Source organism: Pelodiscus sinensis, chromosome 11 (assembly GCF_052426305.1).
Source record: "Pelodiscus sinensis isolate ZL-2025 chromosome 11, ASM5242630v1, whole genome shotgun sequence".
NCBI lineage: Eukaryota > Metazoa > Chordata > Testudines > Trionychidae > Pelodiscus > Pelodiscus sinensis.
This window is the reverse complement of record NC_143062.1, coordinates 26,346,490-26,364,631: the sequence shown is the minus strand read 5'-3', so window position 1 is coordinate 26,364,631 and position 18,142 is coordinate 26,346,490. Positions and strand designations below refer to the sequence as shown.

The 18,142-nt window shown below is 57.0% G+C and overlaps 1 protein-coding gene across 1 annotated transcript in view; it reads right to left on the bottom strand.

The window, feature by feature from the left end:
• The window catches only part of COL7A1 (collagen type VII alpha 1 chain), a 118,993-nt gene extending 105,515 nt beyond the window's left edge, over positions 1-13,478 (bottom strand). The window contains exons 1-2 of the mRNA XM_075938832.2: positions 13,234-13,478; positions 701-782 (exon numbers count right to left, since the gene is read on the bottom strand). Of these exons, the coding sequence (XP_075794947.2) occupies positions 701-782; positions 13,234-13,332 (181 nt within the window). The 5' untranslated portion in view covers positions 13,333-13,478. The remainder of the gene's footprint in view (positions 1-700; positions 783-13,233) is intronic.
• Positions 13,479-18,142: the final 4,664 nt, after the last annotated feature.

The window sequence follows — 18,142 nt, the reverse complement described above, 5'->3', positions numbered from 1 at the left end:
GGCGGAGAGAGGGATTCCAACCTCCCCTTCCACAGGCAGCTCACAGGTGGGGCCAGGCGCTGAGCACCCGGGCCAGCCCACATCACGTTGCCCATCAGCAGGCAGAGTGAGGCGGGCTGGGGGCATGGGGGGGGGGGGGGAAGAGGCCAACAGGGATACCAGCGGGATATGAGCCTGAGAACTGCGGAGAGCAGCAGATTTGTAACACCCCCCCCAACAACTCCACACAGCAACCAGCCATGCTCCAGGCAGATGTCCCAGCCACAGAGCCAGCAGCACAGAGGCAGCCTGGAGGCAGCAGGAGAGCAGTGTACCCCTACCCTGGATCACTGCCCTGCACCGCCAGTGCTCTGTCAGGCCCATGTGGGACTTGGGGAACCATGAGCCCCTCGACAAAGTCCGTGTCCATCCCCTCCCCTGCAGCCACCCCACCTTCTAGCCCACACAATTCAGCATGGCCACGGCTCAGAACTGCCCAGGCAGCCTGCCAGCCAGTCCGTGCTGGGAGGAGACACCTGGTATCATGTTGCCGGGCACAGGCCGGTTTGAGGTGAGGAGGTGGGAACAGCCTGAATTTACTCATCCAGCTGACTGTGTGGGACAAATGCCCTCTGGGGCCAGGCAGTGTTTCCTGCAAAGCCTCCAGCGGCCCCAGCCCCTAACTCACGTACACCCCTTGGAGAGCTCTGACTCCACCAACCTTGGTTTCTCTTTTGGGCCAGGGCTGGTGCCGGAGCTAGCAGCACAGCGAGAAACAGGATCCACCGTCGCATCGTGGGAGCCTGCAAGACACAACAAGAGGGAGGGGCTGATGCTAGGCTGGGACAGGCAAGGGGGGCTCATGTCTCAGCAAAGCAATGGGATGGGGGTAGCAGGGGCAGGGACACAGCTGAGCTTCCTGGAAAAAGCCCCCCAGACCTTCCGAAGCACCTCACCCCACCACAGGGGTTGTGGCATTAGGCCAGTGGCCCATGAAAGAAGCCCCCTAGTGGACATTTATGGAACACCTTCCCCCCCTCCCCACCAAGTGCCTGCCTGACCCCAGCTGCTTGGCTCTGGGCCTGAAGGAGGCATTTTTATTAGGGATAAGTTTAACCAGTTAACCAATTAAGGTGGGGCAAGCTGGGGTGCAGGGTGCTCCACCTAGGCTGGAGTCATCCCCCCGCCCACCGCTGGGCTGGAACTGCCCCCCACCAGTGGCAGGCAGGGAGCTGCTCCAGCCCCACAAGTTAACCTTAACCAGTAAGCCACACCCATTAAGGGTGAGACTTTCCAGTTAACTGGTTAAACCTCCACAGCCCTAGTTTTTATGTTGTCTCAACCATTGATGCTTGGATTGTCTCTAGAAAGGTCTAACCCGGGTTTGAATTGTGCTAAGCTCCAGGCCTCAGCAACCCCTCACAGCAGCAAGGTCTCCGGGTTCAATGGGTTGAAAAGTGTGTCCTTTAGTCAGTTCTGAACAATCTGCATTCAGTTGTCAGCAGCCAGCCCCATGTTCTTGTGCCAGCAGGCAGGGTACATAGGCAAGCCCCGCCTGCCTTCTCTTAACACATCTAGAGCAGTGGTTTTCAACCCATCCGTCATGGCCCCCTGGGTACAGGGCTGGAGCTGGCATCAGCTGAAGATAGGCAGGTGGGTCACCAGCTTCCACAGGGCTGGAGCTGGCAGGGGCAGGGAAGTGTGTTACACGGCACTGACAATTTCATTACAGCATGAAGCTCCCCCATACTTGGCACATCCAGAGCTGTGTTCCCTGTGCACTTGGGAGAAATTCAAATGCTGCCCAGCTGATTAGCAGAGCACCCTCAGCTAGGTTTTGTGTTTCTATTGGTGGTGCACAGTTGCACATGCCAATTTAATGTATTCTACACATGGATGGAAACATCCACAAATGGATGGAAAAGATTAGAGAGAATGTTGATCCAGACCCTTCATGGTCAAGATTTCTCTGGGAGCCTCTGTTACACACGCCGTGAGTTAGCTTAGCATTGCTGTCTTTGAGACTCACTTTTGTAGCCAATGTAAGAGATGGAAGGGGACCACCAACAGTTTTTACATCCGGGTACATAGGCAAGCCCCACGTTCCTTCTCTTAACACATCTAGAGCAGTGGTTTTCAACCCATCCGTCATGGCCCCCTGGGGTCAGGGCTGGAGCTGGCATCAGCTGAAGACAGGCAGGTGGGTCACCAGCTTCCATAGCGCTGGAGCTGGCAGGGGCAGTTTTTACTTCAGGCATGGGGTCACCAATGCCAATAGGCTGAGAACACCCAGGGAGAGAATCCCTGCTCCTGAAAGTACAATTCACTACACCGGAACTACATTTCATCCCTCAAAGGGCCACCTCTCCCCTCTGCTGGATTCCTTCTGGGGACCAGAACTGAAAACACATTCCATCTGACACGCCAGTGCTCATTTACCCTGAGGCGTCCTAGTCCTTGCAGTATTATTATGCTTCATTGTCTCCTAGCCCTCTCCCTCTGCACCTGGCCACTTGATTTGCTTCTGCTGACAGCCAGACCTCTCAGAGCTGTCCACAGCGACATGCATGACTTTTTCCTGAGCCGCTACAGTTCATTTAAAGCCCAGCAACAGGCGTGATTCATTCAAATAATTCCCTCCAATGCGCATTAATTCATTCAAGCTGAAGGGCAACATATTTAACAGCTAAAAGAAGACACTGTTAATCTGTGGAACTTGCTGTTGCAGGATATTATAGAATAAAGTAGCATAGGAAGATTCCACTAAGGGTTAGACATTCATCTGAAGAAGAAGAGCATGTGCAGTGACACCAGCTGGGACAAAGACTATCCCAGGACTGTTGATCCTGATGCTACAGGAAACAGAGTGATCATCAGCTGGAGTACGTGAGTGAAGAAATCTCTATCCCAGACTAATGCTGTGCACTTATGCAGGGGCCTACATGGGGGAGGAACAATTTCTTTTCTATCAAAAGCACCATCACACATTGGCCTCTAGAGAAGAGCAAGCCATGGTGTAGATGGACCCTCCATCCTTCTCTCCTGCAGTCAGACAGGACAGGCAATTAGAGGCATGGGAAATGTACCAGCCTGGCCCAGAGTAGGGGTGGGGAACCGCAGGACCAGGGGTTGGATGTGGCCCCTGAGGCTCAGGGCTCCTCCCCAACATTGAGGAGCCCGCTCCGGCACCCCAGACCCCCACTGTCCCACCATGGGCCCCCCCAGACTCTGGTGTGAGGGAACGTGGGAAGTGTCTGTCCCCTTCTCAGTCACAAGCCATGCATCACTGAGGGGATTTTGTTTGTTTGTTTCTCACTTGCGTGTGGCCCCCGACTGATTTTTCTGTGGGTCAGTGGCCCTCTACCCACAACAGGTTCCCCCCCTCCCTTCTCCAGAGCAGCGGTTCCTAACCTTTTCCAGATGGGGACCATTTTGACAATTCAGGAAGACTTGGTGACCCAAGGCAATTCAAAAAATGTGTGAATGGCTCCTTGAGAGCCACCTGGGGAGACACCTGGCAACCCATAGGTTGGGAAACCCTGCTCTAGAGCCACATGGGAAAGAGCTGGAGTGGCACAGAACTGGGTTGTTTTTATGGCTCTCCCGCTTGTGGCTCGGTTTGAGCTCTCCCACGTCACAGACCAAGCGACTCAGCGACAGAGCAGCGGGGCTGGCAGGGCCCAGAGACCGGGGGAGATCGCAGAGGGATGAGAGAGGGCAAGACCTGGCACCAAGGGCTCCCTGGAACTTTGCTGGTGGTTTGGAAGAGCTCCCCTCTCCTCTAGCGCTTCACCACCCCAGGAGGAGAACAGTGAGGGGCTGCAGTAGCCATCATTAACGCTAACCCCACCCCAGCAGGTACCAATCACCCCCTCCACGCCTACTGTGGGTTTCAGGCACCAACTCATGCCCATAAAGGAGCCACTGAGGCTTGCTCTGCACACAAGCATACACAAGCACTGGCTTGACTAGCATAGGATGTTGCACTGATTTAGATAAACTGGTGCAGCCCTGTATTCCCTGCATGCTGTGTGCTTGGGTGGCCACCCTGGAATGATTTAAATGCTGCCCAGCTGATTAGCACAGTGCCCACAGTGTGCAGCATGTATATCTACTGGTGGTGCACATCCGCACATACCTCATGCACATAACAAAATTGATTCCACACATGGATGGAAAAATTTGTGGGAACATTAATGCAGCCCCACGTGAGCACACGCCCACTGGATTAGCCTGCCCCACTGTTAACTGATGTGAGCCCGATTTAAACTCGGACAGATTGAAAGCTGCATCCAAAGCTGCTGCAGTTCAACTAAATCCCCCGACAGTTGTTGGGTCGGGTGGGAACTCAGCCCAGGGACAAGCCTGGGAAGGCAACAGGAGCCCAGCCCATCTGGGGAGAAAACTCTCCTGCACTTTGCTTCTCTCATTCACCTTGAGTTCAGAGTTGCTGAACGGCCTGACTGACCGGCAGCCTGGCTGAGACTCGAGCCTCAGGCGGCGCTGCAGCGTGATTATCTCCATTGCAGAGGGGAAGGACCCCCAGTGGGGAAGGGAACCCAGGTCCTCCACAGCCTGGTGCCCTGTACCTGTGCTGCCTCCCTGCTGAGCAGCCAGCAGCGCCGCAGGCTTCAGCCAGCATGCCCCTGAGCTGGTGAGCCTGAGCCTCTCACGCAAGGATCTGCGTGCGGGCAGCTTGTTCTCAGCACTGCAGCCCTGGGCTCCTTCCCCTGGAGCAGCCTGGGCCGTTCTGCACGGTGCTGTAAGAGGGAGATGGCTCCGCGGGGCCCAGTCAGACGTACCTGGGCTGCGTTGTTGCATGTTGCAGGGCTTTGATGAGCAGCCTGAAGCGCTGTGCACATGGCACCATGTGGAACAGGGAGACGTGTTGGCAGAGCCAGTCAAAGAGGAGGGGAAACTCCTCTCAGCCAGATCTGCCAGCGGCTCCCTTCCAACATGGGCTGAACATGTGCCTGGGATCCGGGCCCACCTAAACTCTGCAGCTGGCACAGGCTCCCATCCATTAACAATGGGAGGCGCTGCTCTTCTCACCCCACAGCTGGTGAACCCCAGACCCTACCCCAAGGCCCATGGCTGGGGCAGAAGAGCTGTCAGTGTCGCAGGCCAGGCGCGATGGGAACGTCTCCACGAGGAGTACAGGTAGTTCAGAATAGGAAGCCTAGTCTGAACTACCTGGTTCGTGCCGCGTGTAGCCGCGGGGCACGGAGTCCGAACTAGCGGACATTTAAAAATGGCGGCGCCCGGCAACATGCAAATGAAGCCCGGGAAATTCAAATCCCGGGCTTCATTTGCAACTTCGGTTGACTACATTACCCCGCTAGTTCGAACTAGGGTGGTAGTGTAGACATACCCTTACAGATTTGGGATCTGTCTCCCCGGGACTCCCACTGACACCTTCCGGAGCTGGGGGACAAGGAATGCAGGAGAAGAGGGCAGGGAAACCGAGGGGCAAAGGACAGGCAGCAGGAGTAGAGACAGTTTCCCTTTTGGAGCCTGTTACCAACAAAGTCAGTGCCCCCAGCTCTAGCCCCAATAGGGGGGCACCTCCCCACATGGCACAATGCTGTGCCCCTGGGAGGAGAGAAGTCAAGTTTCAGTAGGGCCTGGATGCCCCTGCACCGGGCAGTGGGGAATGGGCAGCAGGACAGCCTCCCCTGGCAGAGCAGATGTCACTGCACACGTGCACCAAGGCAGCTAGCTAACAGCCCCCGTCCAGGCCTTCCTGCTTCCTAGTAGCAATTTCCAGCTTCCAGCCTGCCAACCTCAGACCTTCCTGCTTCCTAGTAGCAATTTCCAGCTTTCCCCAGCCAGGCTGTGCCTGGCCAAAAGTGCAAGGGTGCAGGCGTGAGCACGCAACAGCCGGCAAGCGCTATTCTGTCCCCCAGCAATGCAGTTTAAGAGCACAAGCATGAACAGCAGTGTGAGCGTGAATACTTGGCCGGGATCCCTTTGAATCCTACTTCCTCCCCTTTTGTTAACAGTTCCCGGCAGACACCCTCTCGCCTCTCCTCTGGCACAGGCTGAGGCCCAGAAGAAAGTCAAGGCAAATAGAGCCTGAGAGATGCTCCAAAGAGCTTTGTATCCGATGCACAAGGAGTGCCCTGCTGCAGATGGCGTAGCCGTGAGGTGAAGGGTGTACACAGACTCCACGTCCTCTGCCACCCAACCCTTCCCTCCTCCAGCTGCACTTCTTCCCTTTCTCCCCTGCAGCGGGTGCCAGGGCTAGCTGACTTGTTTACTCTCCCTCCTCATGCCTGTATTCTGCTCTGTCCTGCTTTCACCATTCCTGCCCACTTAAATAGGTTCTAAAGCTTGTGCGAGGGGATGCTGCCCCACCCTTTTGTACTCTCACCTCCTAAAATTGATAAAAACAGCCATACTGGGTCAGACCAAAGGTCCATCTAGCCCAGTATCCTGTCTGCCAACAGTGGCCAATGCCAGGTGCCCCAGAACAGGTAATCCTCACGTGATCCCTCTCCTATCACCCATATCCAGACAAACAGAGGCTAAGGACACCATTCCTACCCATCCGGGCTAAGAGCCATTGATAGACCTAACCTTCATGAATCTGTCTAGCTCTTTCTTGAACCCTGTTAAAGTACTAGACGTCACCACATCCTCTGGCAAGGAGTTCCAAAGGTTGCCTGTGCACAGGGTAAAGAAAAACGTCCTTTTGTTTGTTTTAAACCTGCTGCATATTAATTTCATTTGGTGACCCCTAGTTCTTATCTCATGGGAACAAGTAAATAACATTTCCTTATTCACTTTTTCCACATCAGTCATAATTTTATAGACCTTTATCATATCCCCCCCTTAGTCTCCTCTTTTCTAGGATGAAAAGTCCCAGTCTTTTTAATCTCTATTCATATGGGATCCGTTCCAAACCCCTAATCATTTTTCTTGCCCTTTTCTGAACCTTTTCCAATGTCAGTATATCTTTTTGAGATGAGGCGACCACATCTATGCATAGTATTCAAGATGTGGGTGTACCATGGTTTTATATTGAGGCAGTAAGATATTCTCTGTCTTATTCTCTAGCCCTTTTAAAATGATTCCTAATATTCTGTTTGCTTTTTTGGCTACTGCTGCACATCGAGTGGATTGGATGTTTTCAGAGAACTATCCACAATGACTCCAAGGTCTCTCACTTGAGTAGTTATGGCTAAATTAGTCCCCATCATACTATATGTACAGTTGGGATTTTTTCCAATGTACATTACTTTACATTTATCAACATTAAATTTCATTTGCCATTTTGTTGCCCAATCACTTAGTTTTGTGAGACCTTTTTGAAGCTCTTCAGTCTGCTCTGGTGTTATACCTGCCTGCATCCTGAAAGGTGACCCTGCCCCCAAAGGGGGAGTGTGTGTGGGGGATGAGGGAGATGCTGAACGTCTCCCTGGCAATGGCAGGGCAGAACGCCATCAGTAGATGCCTGAGCGCTTGGGCGACTGCCCAGGAGAGATTCAAATGCCGCCCAGCTGATTAGCAGAGCACTCACAGTTGCCCACAGCCAGCAGCCTGAGTTTCTATTGGTGGTGCACATCTGCACAATGTATCGGTGCATGTAACAAACTGTATTCTGCACTCTGATGGGAAAAAATGAGAGGGAACATTGGCCTGCTCCTGTAAGACTTGGGTACAAAGTGCAGGGTGCCAAGCTGCGAGCATTCACGCATATGCCACCTTCAGCAGGACCCCAACAGGGACAGTTCCACAGGGACTTCAGAGCCAGGGTGCCACTGCACAGGGTGCAGGCAGGACTAGTCCCAGGGGTCAACATAAAGGAGGAGCATGCAGTCCTAAGCAGGCTGCCTGTCTGCTGCTTCCATGAGTGCAGGGTCTCAGCTCGGCTCCACTGGGAATCACACATTGCCCAGAACAGACCCAGGGCTAAAGAGGAGGGTGGCTGCCCCGGTGAGTGCAGGGATGGGGAAAAACCCAGCTCCTGGGCCAGGGCCAGTGACCCATCTGTCCCCAAAGCCCGCCAGCTCCAGCGTGAGGAATCTGCTCAGTTGCTGCGGGGATTGGCCCTGGCCTGGCGCCCCATCCCCAGCAGAGAAGCGGTTCCCCGCCATGCCCTGGGACACGCTTTGCACAAGGAGCGCAGCACCAGGGCGCCCTGGCTAAGCCTCCCCCAGGAACGGATCTGCCCGGGCGGCCTTGCCGGGGGGCGCTCCAGGGCCACCGCTGCGGCGGGCGCGCGAAGCGGGGGCAGCCCGCGGGGGGAGGGGGCTGGGCAGCAGCGGCCGGGGCGGGGTGTGGGCGCCAGGGGGCGGCGGATGAGGCTGACGAGGGGTTTCCCCTGGGAAGCTCCCAGTGCCGGGCAGAGGGACCCGCGCGCCCGGGGCGCTCCCTGCGCTCGGGGGCTCCCCCCGCCCCGGAGAGGGACCCGGAGCACGAGAGCCCAGCCCGGCTGCACAGAGAGGCCCTGGTTCCCGGCGTCCCCGCCCCCAATCGCCCTGCAGCTGCTGCCCCGGGGCGCGCGGGACCCGGCCGGGTTACCTGCTGCCCGCCAGCAGGCTCCGCAAGTGCCGGTCTCACGTCGCCGGGAGTCGGGCTGGGACCCGGCGGGCTCGGCTCCGGCCCCTCAGCGAGCTCGCCGCGCTCCTTCCCCGCCGCGCATGGGGAGACAGTCCCGGGAGAGGGAGGCTGGAAGCTGCTGCCGGGGGGGGCCGATCCCCGCGTCTCTGCTCCGTGCCCCGCCGCCGCCAAGCCCGGCCCCAGCTTTTGGGCAAAGCGCTGCAGGCTGCACCCCCGGCCCGGCCCCTGCTCCCGCGGCAGCCAATGGCCTCCCAGGTGCAAGGGGTTGCTCCCCCTCTCGCGTGTCAGGGCGCTGGGCGTGCAGCTGAGCCGGCCACACCCGGGCCCGGAGCCTCCTCCCGCCCCAGCCCGGGCAGCGGGCCCTTCCCTGCCGGCGGGCCGGGGGAAACGGGGCATCCCCGGTCTCTGCCTTGGAGCGACAGAGGTTCCCGGGGCCTTCCGTCTAGCGGGGGGCTGAGCAGTGGCGGGGAATGGGGGCAGGTGGTGGCCACTGGAGGCTGCGTCCTGGCCCACGTTGCGTTGGTGGAGACGAAGGTCGCTGCCATGGGGCGAAGCACGCGGGCCATATGGAGCAAGGATGGGGCTCGGCTCAGATCCTCCTTTGCCAAACCACCAAGGCCAACCCAGGGCTGAACTGCTGGTGTGTCGGGAGCTGCGGAGACTGAACCTCCCGAGCCCCCTACACTCAGTACCCCCCGCGCTAACCCCCTCCAAAAAGGCTGGTTGGCAAAATGAACCTTATCCAGAAAACTCTCCCTGGCTGGAAATGGCTCTGCTGTCTCAATGGAACACCCCCTCCAACTTCTTGTAGAGGATTCCTCCAGGTTCTGGGAACACTTGGGGTCTGGGGGTTTTCCCAGCAGAGCATCTCTCCTCAGAAAGGCTCTTGCCAGTTGTAAAATGTTCACTAGACATTCTGAAAAAAGGGACAGGGGAGCAAGGTAGTTCTGTGTCCAGAGGAGCCAGTCCATTTGGCCACACCAACAGGATTAACCAACAGAATTGATCAAGACACCAAAGGCCACTGACTCCAGCAACTCCGTGCCCTGCCTGGAAGAAGCCAATAGCGGATGTTCCTGAGGAATGTGCAACCTGCCCATTTATACAGCTGGCGATTTGCATGATGCTGTAGATGGGGTGGGAGACGGGTGCTTTCCGACCCGGCTCTCAGCAGATTATGTCATTGAGCATGAAGATTGATTTTCATTGCAATTCTTGTGTATGGTCATATAACATTATCCAGCTGTGTTTTCAATCCAGGTGCAGGGAAGCCACTCTGAGACACAATCAGCACCTTTTCTACGACAGATCCCAACAAGTGAGACTGGATCTATTCTGTTCCTGGTGTAAATCTCTGACTTTCACCAGCTAACCCAGTCTGGGGTCCATGGGGTAATGCTGAAATAACATGTAATCACTCTTACCCCCACTAGAACAATCCTGTCTCCCTCCCTTCCATCCCCAGTCAGACTAACGGCACATCCAGATCAGTGTCCACTAGCACCTTAGAGACTAAGAAAAGAATACATATAGTAACAAACATTTGTGGGCACAACCCACTTCTTCAGATGAGTGGAGCAAGAGGCTCAGAGAGGCACAACCCCCCCAAAATTTAAAGCAAAAAAAGAGAGGAGAAGTTGAAGAGAAAAAATGGTCAATTAGAGTGCCTGTGCTAAATGAGGCTAATAGAGTGGGCTGTACGTTCGCAATACTTAGCTTTTGATGTCATTTGGGTGTTGAATATAATGGCCCATCCAGTTCATGTCTTTGTTCAGTCCCCAGGGTAAAGGCGTCAAATTTGCATATGAACGCCAGTTCCGCAGTCTCTCTCTCTAGTTGGTTCCTGAAGTTACTTTGCAAAAGAATGGCTACTTTTAAATCCATTAATGAGTGTGCATGCAGGTTAAAATGTTGCCCAACAGGTTTTTGTGTGTTACCATTGCGACTATTTGGTTTGTGTCCATTAATCCTTTATCGAAGAGACTGTCTGTTTTGGCCAATATACGTGGCAGAGGGGCATTGCGGGCACTTGATGCATACCTCACATTAGAGGATGTGCAGCTGTATGAGCCTCTGAAGTGGTGGCATACATGGTGCTCCCATCCCTGCAGTATTTAAGCACTTCAGATACTTGCAACTATGAGCATCAAGCGTTCTGTATCCCCGGCATGGGAGAGCAAATGGGTTACCCCACCTAGGCCACTTTCCTGTCTCCAGCAACGCTAGTGCTTCAGAGGAAGATGCAAGAGTCCGTACGATGCCACCAGATGTACTTTCCTTTCGAGGCAGGAGAGTGTGGCCTGCTAATGCTCTGAGCCAGGCAGGGGACTCAGAGCTATCTGGGGAACATGCATTAGCTGCGTTTAAATCCAATTCCCTTTGCATCCTGGGTGATTTTGCATTGGCCTGTCCTTTACAATTCTATGTGACCAGTCCTACAAGGAACAAGGCACCTTTCAAAATGATTGCTGTAGGGCAGGATCCAATCTGAGACGCCCCACCTCCGTCCCCTTGGCAGCTCCTTGCCTCTCTAGGGCAGCAGGTTTGCTCCATGCACGTGGTGCCCTGTGATGCCAGCACTCCCAGCCTCTGCCTGGTGAGCTAACGGGCAGCTCAGCTGGGGGAGAGGGGATTGGAACCCACACAGGCAGGATTGAGACAGGCTAACCAGCGGAGGATGGCAGGGTTCACACAGACACTGGTGTGACTCCTCACTGCAGCAATAGATGACCAGGTCTCCTCCTGCTCTCCTCCCAGGCAGAGGATTCCTAGTCATCTGCCTCTGGGCCCCTAGTCAGCACATTGGCTCCCCTCCCACTAGCCACCACCTAACATGGACAATTAGCAGACCCCCTCAGATCCTACCAACTGGACTCCAGCACTCAGCTCCTCCAAGCCCAGCCTGCTGACATTCATGATGTGGAAGCACCTCGAGGCTCCCACCAAGACTGGAAGCCCATTATGCTATAAGGAACCATAAGGAGAGGCCATTCCCTGCCCCCAGGGCTCTCCTAGGGACTCTGTGTCCCATTCAGAAGAAGGCTAGAAAGGCCCCACTTGGTCTCAAAGCAATTCCCAGGGTCCCTTTTAAAGCATCTCTGTCTTGGGAGTTTCCATGTCGGCAACTCAAGGGCCCAGGACCCCCCAAAAGCTCAGGCTATTTCCATCACTCCAGCAGCTCTCCAGGTTAATTCTTCACTGAACTGTCATTGGATCATTTGACCAACCCCTGGCAGCTCCCATTCTGCGGGGCCCACTGTGCAGAGTGTGGCTAAGAGGCTGGCACGCTCCAGAGGGCAATCCTGGCAAGGCAGAACCAGGCCGCATGGGGGAATGGAGGGGGTCAGTCTCATCCTCCTGCTCTGGTCCTAGCCATGACTTTGCAGGAGCTAGAGACATCAGCCGTGCTGGGCTGAGTGGCCCTGACCCACATGGCTTTGCTGTTCCCATCCGGTCAGGGGAGTTCCGGGAGGCTCGGCTGCAGCCCAGTCACATGCTCAGACCTGTTCCACCACCAGAAAGCAAGTCTCCAGGGGAATGTCTTCAACAAACAAACAGCCGACGGAATGGCTCCAGCATTTCACTAGAGTCTAATCTGGGATGGCCACCGGAAAGAAAACAAACAGGAGGTGCTGGGGCTCCCAGGCTGCTCAATTCCCAGCAGAGAAGTGAGCCCAGAAGCCTGGAGCCTCTCTTTCCCAGCATTCCTCAACACCGGGACTAAGGGCCACACATGGAGACCTGATCAAAGGAACAACTTCTTGGGGGGGGGAGAGAGAGAGAGAGAGAGAGAGAGAGAGAGAGAGACTTACAGTTAACCCCTGGAACTCACTGCTGCAAGATGCTACAGGACACCACACAGGTTACCCTTGCTCCTTGCATGGCAGGGTAGAGCAAGCTAGACTAGATGGGTCCCATGTGGCAACACCACTGGAGAGTGGTGCTGGGGTTACTCTGCAACCAGCTCTAGACACGCATGTCCTGGAATCTTAGCTTTGGGAAAGGCCAGATGCAGAGGGAAACCAATGATCAACATTAGCCCATGACGCGGGGCACTGTGGAGCGGTCGTGTGGAACATCACTGGCCTTGGGGCCCCAGAAGGTGCGCACAGTTTTCCTGGCTGTTGGGCTTGTGTTAATCTCATAGGGAGCCAAACTGAGAAGAGATGGGCTATAGAATTCCCTCCTGGGCTGGACTAGTGAGCTAGCCAGCACATATCCTGCCTTCTACAGTGCCAGCACTGGCTGCTGCAGTAATAGGTGCAAGAGCCCTGCAATAGGCAGCTCTGGGATACCCTGCCCACAGAGACATCACCTCCAGCACCAGGTGGTGGCTGGGCCGTGCCTGGAGGCAGCAGGGCTCACCTCTCTTCTCTAGCGGGACTGAGAACATCCTCATCACCTGATAAATGCCAGCTCCTTTGGGGGATCCTCCTCCCTCCCCCTGCCAAAGGGCATATCCCTCTAGTCAATCCCCCTCCCCTGGCAGAGGCTGTGCCATGTTTCCAGTCCTGTACCTCCCCCTTCCCATGTCTCCTCCATCATGGGCCCCACCCCAGCATGGCAAGTGGCTTCTCCCCACACTACAGCAGCTCAAGGCAGCCTGCACCTCAGAAACAGCTGCTCTGGTGCCAGGCCTTGCCAGCAGGCAGCGAGCCCCCTCCCTCCTCCTCCGGGTATCTGCTTTACCTGTGTCCTCGCTTCCTTGCTTGAAGGCCCAGATCCTGCAGGCTCAGGAGTTCCCCCTTCCACTCCTACAAGAGCAACAAGCAGCTGGTCCATGTGCATCTTCCAGGAGGGAGTGGGGGGCCCATTGTCCTGAGCAGCACCCGGCAATCCCACATCCAGTGCCCCTCCAATGCTGGATCCATGGGTCGGTGCCACCCACTTGGGGCCTTGTGCCCACTTAGCTCTCTGGCAGAAATGCTCCAGGGTGCAGCCTGCCCTGGGCTCCTGCAGCAATTTTCCAGACACACAGTTTGAAAGGCAGAGGAGGGGCTGCCATCTCCCAGCTCTCTCTTAAAGGCACAGCATCAAGAGCACCCCTGTCCCGCCTCATTAGCACTTCTTTGCATAGGGCTGTGTTCAGTCCCCTCCCCTAGGCCCTTAGGAGCTCCGGGGCTGGTGGCCTTTCACTGCCCTGGGTGGGCCTGGCGCTGGGTGAGTGGAGGTGGCTAACTGCACAGACACAGACACAGACACTGCAAAGCAGGGCGACCTCTCGGCCCCCGCTCCCATCTGTCATTCAAATGGGAGCAGCCTCCTGCTCAGCAGCCTGTCTAATGAAGGCAGGGCAGCCTGTCCCAGTTAGAAGAGGGGCTTCATTAAACAAGGCACAGAGGCAGCTGGCTAGTGCGCGGTCACTGGCCCCAGGCCTAGAGCAGGAGGGGCCGAGAGGAGGGGCTGGATGTGACGGCTGAAACCGCTCCGAGTTTGACACCCCCATCCCGGGCAGCCACAGCAGAGGGCTCCGCGCCTGGTGTCTCCGCAGCGTGGTGCTTACCCGTGTCCTCGCGGCCCCTCTGGGACACACAGACCCTGCAGCAGCTCTGCCGGGAAGTGTGCGGGGTACTGTGGCTGGGCCAAGAGATGGGCCTCCAGCTCTTGTCAGAGCGGGCAGGACCCAGCTCCCAGTGGAAGGGAGCCCCTGGCCAAGGGCCTGCTGCTGTGAAACGCTGCTCCTGGCTGCTGCAAGCCACTCTGGGCTCTGCCAGCAGCCACGGGCTCCAAGGGACCAGCTGTCACGGCAAGGCCTGGCCAGGGGCCCATGCACAGCAGGCGCTCAGAGGGGGAAGAGGCCCCGCAGCACCTGATGGCAGCACCGCAGGGCGCAGCATAGACACTGCGGCAGGGAGAAGGGGCATGGGCCTGCCCAGGTGCTGCAGCACGACTGACTCAGACCTCATGAAGAATGGGCTGAGGGCCCCAGCCCAGGAAGCATCTGCCAGAGTAGCCCCAGCAGCCCCTCTGCGCCAGGGGCACCCAGATTCAGCAGCACGGGAGCAGCCCAGCAGCTCCTCTAGGCCAGTGTCCTGCAGTGCTAGGACAGACTGGGGAGCAGCCTACGCTAGCAGCACGTCAGCAGGGGCACAGCAATGGTTCCGAGCCCCCGAGAGCTGGGTGCCCCCTCCTCATCCTGCCCCATCTAGGCCACAGGAGACGGGGGGCTGTAGAGCAGGCAGCCGGTGCTGCTTTCCTAGTCACCAGATCAGATCCATCATCCCCCCCTCTCCACAGCGGTGCCAGGAGAGGAATCCTGCATGTAGCCTCCAGGCCTAACATGCTCCTCCAAATCCCAAAGCCATCATCAGCCTGCCCCTGCTCTCCCCGTGTCCCCATCCTCCCCTCCTGCCGGGCGTGTCAGTGGAGGCGCGGTCGCTCTGGGGCCGGGATACCTCGCCGGGACAGGAACTCAAGGAATCTGCCTGCAGGCAGCTTGCGCTCCTCCCTGCTCCGCTCAGCAACGGGCCGCAGGAGCCAGAGCCACCTCCACGGAGCAGGGTGACTACTGGGCAGGTGGCGCTGGGACTGGACCCTCCTTTCGTCCAGCCCATAGAGTTCCTTGGGTTAGGCAGTCGGGGCTGGAAGGCACCTGCTTACAGCGGCCCTGTCCCTCCTCAGTCCTGCCTAAAGACACCCCCCCCAGGCCTGAACATCTCCCCCTCCCCGCTAGTCTAGCCCTGGGGCCCTACACCACCCTGCCAGCCACTCCTAACCCCCCAACTATTCTAGCGCTGTGTGTGTGGCCGAAGGAGCACTGGCCGAGTTGTGAAGGGTTCCAGGGCTAGAATAAAATACAGGACTATGTAGCACTTTAAAGACTAACAAGATAATAAACCATCTTGTTAGTCTTTAAAGTGCTACATAGTCCTGTATTTTGTTTCAGCTACACCAGACTAACACGGCTACATTTCTATCACTATTCTACAGGGCTAGAATAGTGTGTGGGGAGCTGTGGGGGTGGAGTACCCCTCCATCGACCCCCACAGCTCCTCCCCCTCATTGTTCCAGCAGAGCCACTGAGCAGAGCTGGCTGGGCAGTGGCTGGGAGCCTACGCTGCGAGGGACTGTGGCCCTTTGTCCTGTACCAGCTGTAGAAGGAACTCGCCTGAGCTACCTCACTGGCCCGGAGTACTGCCCGCAGCACAGGCAGGTGCAGGGCCGATGAGGGTCTCATCATGGCCTGTCCCCTGCTAATATCAAGTGGAAGGAAAAGCCCCCGGTGCTCCCTGATGAGACCTCACCTCCAGGGAACATCTTCCTCCCGGCTCCAGTGCTGGGAAAGGCCCCTGGGCAGGCAGGACTGCTGCCCTGCAGAGAGCAGCCACGCCGAACTCCCAGAAGCACACAGCCAGCTCACTCACTGAGCCATCTATTATCTGGGCCCATTCCCCGTTACAGAGCAGCTCCGGTCTGGCTCAGCTGCAGGCCACAGCCCCCATGGAGAGCCAGGAGTGGCTGCAGGACCCTCAGCCAGGGAACTGGGGGAGAGCTGGAGTCTTCCATGGGGCTGGCTGAGACTGGGGGGAGGTGGTCCATGATTCGCATGCTCGGTGTAGCGAGAAAAGGGCCCTTCTCCATCTGGCTGCGTCTGCCTGTTCACTTCACCGACCCCAGCCTGGCCCTGCAGCTTCCCTTCTGGTCTCCGGCACTGCCCTGCACAGCTCTTCTAGCCATGCTCCTGCCCAGAGCAACAGAGCACATCCAGGACTGGGCCCGCTGGGGTACCGTCGATGGGCATGAGGTGAAGGCTGGAGGTAGGGGGGATACTGGGCTGGCCACACACACGGAGGGGCTGGATTGGTTTCCATGCTGTGCCTGTAGGCCCCGTGCCTTGGGGAAGGGAGGTTTCAGACAGCTCCTTCCAGGCCAGGGTTAAGGCTTCCTGGCTGGAGGTGGCTCAGCTGAGCCATGTCACACCCTTCACTCAAGGCTGTGGACAGAGCTGGTCTTAGGGGCAGGTGAGCTGGGCGGTCGCCCGGGGCTGCCATTTTCAAGGGGTTGCGACTGCATTTCAGCCTGACCTCCTGAATCCTCCCCCCAGGTTTCCCTGGTTACTCCCCGACCCTTTTTTTTTTTTGCTAGACAAATCTTCCCCAGCGGGGTTTTTTTTTTTTTGGTCTGGTAACCCTACGGGCGAGCCAGGCAGTTGCCCGGGGCTGCCAATTGGTTAGGACCAGCTCTGATTGTGGGCTTGCTCCCGGCTATCCTGGGAGCAGGCCTGGGCAGAACAGGAGGGACACTAATTCTCTCCCACAAGCAACAACAAGAAGGCGCTTTGCTGCCACAGTGGGATACAGGAGTGGGGGCGGGGGGGATGCACAGAATGTGTGGGGCGGGAAGGAGCCCAGGGCTCAGGACAGAAAGCTTCTGCAGAGGTAATTACTGGTTACTGCAGAGTGAGGAGCATGGTGAGAAAATTAAAGGGAACAGCAGAGACACCAGCTCCTTTCCGTAGGGGCTGCTCAAGTAATTGCACCTCTGTTTCCAGTCCACAGCCTCAGCCTCCACTGCCCCTGCTTGTCTGGATCCCACCTGCCCTAGTTTGCAGTGCGGCAGCAGGCCGGGACCCCTACCATAGCCAGGCTGCTAAGGGGATGTCTCCACCCTGCAGTGGAGGGGGAGGGCAGGCAGGGCTGCCTCCTCTGGGCCAGTAAGGCTGGGGGTCCTGCCAACCCTGCCAAGGTAGGCAGGAAAATCTAGAAGCAACCAGAGAGATACTAAAAAATAACTGCCTCCCAGATCCGTCCTGCCTGGCAGATCTGCTGCCTCCCCAAAGGACTGCAGCACAGTCACCAGCCTCTCAGACAGGGGCTGTGCACCCACTCCAAAGAGCTAGCTGAGTGGGCCAGGCTGTCAATGGGCGTGGGCAGTTACTGTACCTGCACCTGCAAAGCATGCCCTTGCAGACAGCTGGTTGATTAGACCCATTTGTACACACAGCTACCTGAACTGGGCACAATTTTGCTCCCCTGTTTTTGGCAATCAGGCCCACAGTGAGCCATAGCTAGTTGCCTGCTATTTCTGAGATGGGTGTGCAGTAGGCACACTGAGGCACAGACACCCTGACAAGGCAGGTGTCCCTACCAGCGCGCTTGGAAATCAGGGACTGCTCCCTGCCCTGGGGACATTGGAGGACAGCCGGGAAGAGGACAGCCGGGACGCTCCTCTTTTCTCCACCTCTCTGCAAAGGTGAAGGGCTCCCGGAGGAAAGGCTAATTGCCAGGCAAACAATCCGCATGCTGCTCTGAGGGTGCTTACCAATGCCTAGGACAAAGGGGGTGATTGGCTTCCCATGCAATTTCCCTACCGCTGGCCTTTACAAAGAGCACCGAAGGTCGTGTGCAGTCAGGCCCAAGCTTTCCAGCACATTCTTCCTGCCACCACAGCAGCAGCAGCAGCCGCCAACCTTCCCACCCACTCGCTCCCCAGAGAAAAGACCCTCCCTGACCGAGGATTGAACAAAATCAGGCAGGAGGCCCGGTTTCCAGCAGCCTTCGCCAGTGGAATGGTTCCCGGTGGGGAAGTGGGAGCTTGCTCAGAGCTCTAGTGGGGAGAGTAGCACGACACGGGTCGGTCTGGCCTTTGCTACCGGATC